The sequence below is a fragment of the Manduca sexta genome, unplaced genomic scaffold (genome assembly GCF_014839805.1).
Source record: "Manduca sexta isolate Smith_Timp_Sample1 unplaced genomic scaffold, JHU_Msex_v1.0 HiC_scaffold_1917, whole genome shotgun sequence".
NCBI lineage: Eukaryota > Metazoa > Arthropoda > Insecta > Lepidoptera > Sphingidae > Manduca > Manduca sexta.
The window spans coordinates 1-6,682 of record NW_023592829.1 but is presented as its reverse complement, the minus strand read 5'-3'; the positions used below and the strand labels follow the sequence as shown (position 1 = coordinate 6,682).

At 34.0% G+C, this 6,682-nt stretch overlaps 1 protein-coding gene across 1 annotated transcript; it reads left to right on the top strand.

Annotated features, from left to right (window-relative positions):
* The first annotated feature begins 4,431 nt into the window (after positions 1 to 4,431).
* Positions 4,432 to 6,578, top strand: LOC119191781 (lipase 3-like). The gene is made up of 4 exons (XM_037445646.1): positions 4,432 to 4,639; positions 4,912 to 5,116; positions 5,428 to 5,798; positions 6,399 to 6,578. Exons 1-4 carry the CDS (start codon positions 4,496 to 4,498, stop codon positions 6,561 to 6,563), a joined length of 885 nt encoding a protein of 294 aa, XP_037301543.1. The 5' UTR covers positions 4,432 to 4,495; the 3' UTR covers positions 6,564 to 6,578.
* The last annotated feature ends 104 nt before the right edge of the window (positions 6,579 to 6,682 follow it).

The following is a 6,682-nucleotide window of genomic DNA, read 5'->3' as shown; positions in this document are numbered from 1 at the left end:
TCTGGAAAATAAAAAAGCTGATTGTTTTGCATCTTGCTTATATTCTTATCTATGCGAGTAGCAAGTAAGTTGGTCGGTTCCTAATTGTATGTGTTAGCATACAAAATTAGAATACTACTTCAGATATATAAAGGAGTAAGTATAAGTAACACATTTTCTTTTCTAATCTAATAAATTTCAGAAGTAATAGGATATGTAGATAATAAACCTAGTAACGTACACATAGTATTAGGTACTAAAAAATTATGTGTTTTCGCTATGACAAAATCTTTTACAATCGAGCAATATTTTGCAAACAATATCCGTATTTATGCGTTATGAAGGAAGCTTCGCCAATATCGACAGAGTGCAAGAAAACAATATCCCTGTTCACGTGATGGTTTGCATTGCAGTCATACCGTATGAACTACGCCACCGAGCTATATTTTTGATATCCATATCAAAATATTACGTTTACAAGTATTATTTAAGATGACCATTCTTCTTCGGAAGTTAATCATTAAACACCATTTTCAAGTAACCAAGATACAGTTCTGCTAGTGAATACTCCTTCAGATTCTAAAGTCGGTGCATCTTGGTTACATAACGTTTAAGATTATCAGATCCTGAAACTAGTACCGTCTAATATACCTGTATCTTAATTTGCTGTATTTATAAATTTGTGGAAGTTTTAGATAGATACAAGCGTGTTCTAAACGCCATGATAATTTCGGAGCCCTGGCAAGTTTATGCCGATTCAAAGAGCATGTGAAAGACAATTTGGATAAAGAAAATGAATTTGAGTTTCGATAAATTGATACTTTAATCTTTAAACGAACCAATTATATTCGATTGATAGTCACTTCGAATAAAATTAAGAGTTCCATATTTTTACATGATTTGAGATATATTTATCAAACTGACTGTCTGTAAAATAATAAATGTATTTGAATTCAGAATTAAATGATGCTGAAAAACTAGTATTCGTTAAAGTTATGTGGATATATGTATAAGATGTAATAGATGATATACCTAAGTACATTTCTGAGAAGTTATACTTTTCCAAACGATGCAGTTTTGTTCAGCGTATGCGTTGATAAGCGCATGATACTCACATCGCGTCATCAAATAATCCGTAGGTATGACCGCTGGATGCATTGAGCTTGATGTGCCTGGAAGTTCTAGATGCATGCCTGTACCTAGGCTGGGAAAACCGCAGTTCATACATATTTTCCTACGATTGAAAAAGACAGTAAAGTTATTGAAAATAATATTACCACTATGACACTTCTTGTTTCCGTAATCCGGATTACCAATTACTAAGAATAGAAAAGGATGTAGTAAAGTCAAATACTTACCAACGACGATCAACAGCTCCATAGAAGTCTTCTAAATCCTTCCACATTGTTGGTCGAGTTAGATCTATTAAATCAATCTTTTTTTCTGTTTGTTCGGATGGAATTTCCAATAAATCAATCACTTTTATTTCGTTTATCACAATATTAATAATAATAATGGATTTTAAGGCTATCATTTTAATATTTGAACATTTGTTTTTAGTGTGTGAACTCTGCGCCGTGGCCGTAAGGGTCTTTGTGTCGTTATAATAAAGATACATTGTCAAACGTGAATGTTGTTGATCAAAATATTTATCTAACTGCGCTCTATTGTTTCAAAATCAATTGTCTGATCAATTGTTTGTTTTGAGATAGGTTAATATATTATACTTACATATTTTAAGAAGGCAAGTAGGTATTATTTATTTGTAACTCTCACGGTATGGGTGTAAAGCATGGTAAAGCCACAGTTTGGAATACGGACTATATATATATAAAAAGCAAATAAAAATTTGGTAACATTTTTGTTTTTTTCTAAAGAATTGTTTGTATGTGCGTGTGTGTAGTACACACGCACATACAAACAATTCTTTATCAAAAAAATAACAATACGTAATATGGATTTATCGTACCTAATAAATCAATGTTATGAAATAATAAGATAATCAGATAGATTTTGTATTGGAGTAGCGACTCGCCCCGGCGTCGCTACGGTAGCTGATGCCTTCATTTTCTTTAATAGTGTCATCTCAATGTGCGCATTAGTGTGAAATGGTTCTAATTTATATTGTCGTGCCAGTTTTAATTTTGCGACAATTTATAAGATATTAATTTAAATTGAATGGCGTAAAAGGCAATATAATATGCATGAAATGCTTAAGATAATTAACGTATTTAATTTGATAAAGGTTGATATCGTTACCATCTTAATAGGTTTCCAAATAAAACATTATGGGTACGTGACCATTAAACATTAAAATGGACAGCTTTGATAAATTATCCTTAAGAGATAAATATATGCCATCGTGAACTCTTCTGTAGACCTGCAAAAAGGAAAAATTCTACCATACATTCGTTTATTATATTTCATAGAGATCAGGCAGTATTTTCGATGGAAGCTACGAGTCAGCTTGATTTTATCCCGCATCTTGTACAGTCATTGTCATATTTCAACCAATTAATACAAACAAATATGAATATTCATACTCATAAATATTCCTCATGACTCATAGTCCATTGAAATGTTACATTTTTTAGGCCTTACCTTGCGTTTTTTAGAGGACGCAATTTTATTTTTTTGAGGTGTAATAACAATAACACGCAATATGTACAGTAACTTCCGAAACAGTTCGTAAAAATTGTTTTGTGAACAATTGCTTCGTCTGTGCCAAAGCGATTCAGGATCCAAGTAATTCGCGTACAAGCCGACAACCGCGGGTTTGTGTTGTACGTAATGAGAGTACAAAAAAAAAGTATTATGAACCTTATAAACACACGTTCTAATGACGTTGCAATGGACATTGCTTATAACATTGAATTTCTTAACATTTTCGCTTGTAACTTTTTTATTTATAGTTCTACGACAAAAAGTTACTGGACCAAAGTTGTAGAGAATTTAATTTGCAACAAAAATGTTTATAATTTTTTTTTGTCAGATAAATAGTTTAAGAGATACATCGTAAAAACCATTTCAACCGCTATTTCCAAGATGGTGGCCGTGGGACAAGGGTGGCGACCCCACAAACTTGGTTTTAGCTTTACAATGACCCCCCCTACACTTAAAAAAAATAAAATTGCGTCCTCTAAAAAACGCAACCCCAAATGTAACTTTTCAATGGACTATCATTCCATCCTTTGTTCGAAACCACATGATGAATTGTCACTTGGTACAGACGGTACTATTTTGAATTTATCGTAGACAGACAGGCAGGGCAGGTAGAAGAACACTAAGTGCGAGGCGGCATGATTAGGTAGATGCTGGAACGCCGAGACTCCATGAAATCCAGATAGCTACTTGCTTATAGAATGTCGGGGAACCCATACACGAGTAGGTAGGTGCTGGATCTTCGAGACTGCGCAACCGAGATTGCCAGTTGCTCACAAATTTAAGAGTTCCCACAATTACAGACCTTGTCTAATACCATTAATTATATGTATGGTTAAGTAATTCCCGTTTAGTAGGCGATATTTATTAAGAAATAAATTTATTAGCCTCCGAGGGGAATCCTCCATATCCTCGATATCGATTGATGAACCACCTTGGCAGTTACCTCGTTTGAGGATCCATAACTTTAAACCTACTTTTTGAGATTTGATAACGTTACAGGTGGACTAAAATTTACTTATCTCACTTACGGGGAACAATCGCATTTCATTTTGACCTACTTTATTGGTAAAACCTTTGATTATGATTCATGTTTTGCCATGTAAGTGAGCCAAGTCGTCTCGTTGGTCTTATGGCACTAAGTATATGCATATTGTTTGCGGTTCGTGACTTTAAGGGTTCGAATCCCAGTTCAGATTTCATTTTAAAAGTGATTAAATCAGTTCAGTCCATATTTTTTATTTTAAGCCTCCTAGACTCTCAAAGAGGATAAAATATAGGCAATACACTACGTATCTGACTACTGGCTGTGATTTCGAATACAGGAAATGAAGGCAAATGTGCCAGCTGGTTTCAATAGAGGTAAGAATTTGTAATTGTGTCTTCAGTGTGTAATTTAGTGTTGATGATTGTTGGTTATAAACGACCCCATGTCAAGATGTACGCCTGTAATCGTAACATATGGATGCAGGCCTATCTAATGCCATAGAACGGAGACAATCACAATCCACAAAGAATTCACTGTAACTTGTAACGCGCCTTCTATATAGAGCTATGTGTAACTTCAAAGTATATAGTTTGCCATTGATTCCATTAGTTTTGCACAACTAATATTTGCAATTACTAGCAGGTGTTTGAAAATGTCGTAATAATAATGGATTAGTAGACATAATATCTATGCGTAATACACCCAGATGACTATCTAATCTACATACATAAATTTTGTTGTTTTGGGATATTTACCTATTCAATAATAATTAATATCTATAGATTCTGATTTGTGATATTATTTGATAAAAAGTTTAAAAAAGGCGACAGTAGAATGCAACCAGACTAGTGGTTCCATGGCTTCGATATGATTAAGTGGTTCTTGGTCTTAGTATGTGTGTCCGCGGTGGCCGCTAGGCGGTCCCCTAATGCCGACTACATCGATGAGTTAGAAAGCACCAGACAGGGCAGATACTCCAGCGATATTCTTGAAGATGCCAGGCTTGATGTAGTAAGTCAAGTTTTGATTGTAAACATGGCTTAGTATGGATTTAAAATATACCTATATACATATATGTATATGGGTTTTCTTTTTGCGTTTTAATGTTAATTGTAGGATTTTATTCTTATTTTTATTAAACCTGTTTTTGAAATTGGGGAAGTGAAATCTAGTTTCGTCTTAATTTTCTTAATTATTTGGCAACATTTTGTCTGTTTCTAAATTATACTAATAACTATAATATTATATATTAGCATTGTGACTCTATCTTAGCTAATTTTTAGCCAGGTCTTTTGGCTAAATATGGATATCCATACGAAGTCCATAATGTTATAACTGAAGATGGATACATATTGGAGATGCACCGTATCCCCCATGGAAGAGATAGGAACAACAGGCCTAACCCTAACAAACCCATAGTCTTTCTGATGCATGGACTGTTATCGTCTTCCGCTGATTTCTTGGTTTTGGGCCCCGGTAATGCTCTAGGTAAGTAGCAACTATTATCTGTTAATAATAGTCGGCAACAATTTTTAGCATACTCTTGCGTGGTGGGAGAATTCTTGAAGGTTAATATTATTAAATTTCATATAAATAATATATACGATGCTACTGCTGGGAATGGGCCTCTACTAATAAGGTAGGTTTAGACATTAATCCACCACGCTGGCTTAATGCGGGCTAGTAGAATTTCCTTGATAATACATCGTATACATAGAGCTCTTGATTAAAAAATCAATTTTGGTTATTCACAAAAAAATCTTTGATCTCACTAGTTTTTATTCGAATGTTTGTTTTAGGTTACCTTTTAGCCGAAGCGGGTTATGACGTGTGGCTCGGCAATGCCAGAGGAAACTTCTACTCACGGCGGCACAGAAGACTTAATCCTGACAGTATTATAAACCAGAACTTCTGGAAATTCAGTTGGGATGAGATTGGCTACTATGATATTGCTGCTTTCGTCGACTACATTCTACAAAGGACTAAGCAGTCCAAACTTCATTATGTAGGGCACTCGCAAGGTGGAACTACCTTTTTGGTACTTAATTCATTGAGACCTGAATACAATAAGAAATTTAAATCATTCCAAGGTCTCGCTCCAGCTGCTATTTTCACCAATAATGATCATCTAGTTTTTTCTGCATTAGCGCCATTTGAAAATATTATAGAGGTAAGATTGAAATTGAATGATATTGAAATATTTTAGGTGAGGTATATTTAGTACGGACCTTCTTACCGTGTTGTAAGAATGACTTACAATAATCATAATCACAATTTTATTTGTCTTAGAATTATAACTTTCCTGCGGGAAATCACGGCATAAAGGCCGGTCCTTTTGAAAGGCTTGCATGGATCCAACACGTAGAGGACCCTTTAAGATACATTACTCTAGTTGCGGTTTATAACCATTATTTTTTTTCTTTTCCGTGCCATAGGATAATTATTTATAACATGATAAATTATTTTCGTATCGTCTAAAACATCACACGTTTTTGCCGTGACTATAATAGAAATACCTACGTCATTAATTAGTATGAAATAACAAAACATTTGCAGCTGTAGATTATCTGATTTGATATCCGTCCAGCAATTAAACTAATAATGACGTTAGCTCTGCAATCTACTATAATAATTAAACACCTAATAATTTTAAGAAGTCACGAATACACTACGTAGTAGGTAGTAGAATCAATGGTAACCAATATAATAATAATATTTTCATTATATAATATTTTTTAATATATATGCTTTCATACTTTTATGCTTTCAGACTACTGCTTTTTCCATGGGAATTGGCGAGATTTTCGGTAACAGAGAATTCATTACATGGTTTGCGACTAACTTCTGTCACGAAGGGTCGATATTTCATCCTTTGTGCGGGTATGCCATGACTATTGTCACTGCTTCAGAAAACTTTAATCAGGTGAGCTCATAAAATAATGTAACAGTTTATACTAGGATATTTATAACTTATATTCTTTTGTTTTTCTTACAGTCAGGTACAAATCAGATGCCATCGCTAATGTTAATGGCGATTTAGATATAGCGTAGAAT

Excerpts from the sequence above, each read along its gene's own strand:
- LOC119191781 (XM_037445646.1), top strand. The coding sequence starts at position 4,496 with ATGATTAAGTGGTTCTTGGTCTTAGTATGTGTGTCCGCGGTGGCCGCT. Across the intron at positions 5,117-5,427 it reads GGGCCCCGGTAATGCTCTAG|GTTACCTTTTAGCCGAAGCG; the intron begins GTAAGTAGCAAC and ends TGTTTGTTTTAG. Across the intron at positions 5,799-6,398 it reads CATTTGAAAATATTATAGAG|ACTACTGCTTTTTCCATGGG; the intron begins GTAAGATTGAAA and ends TTATGCTTTCAG.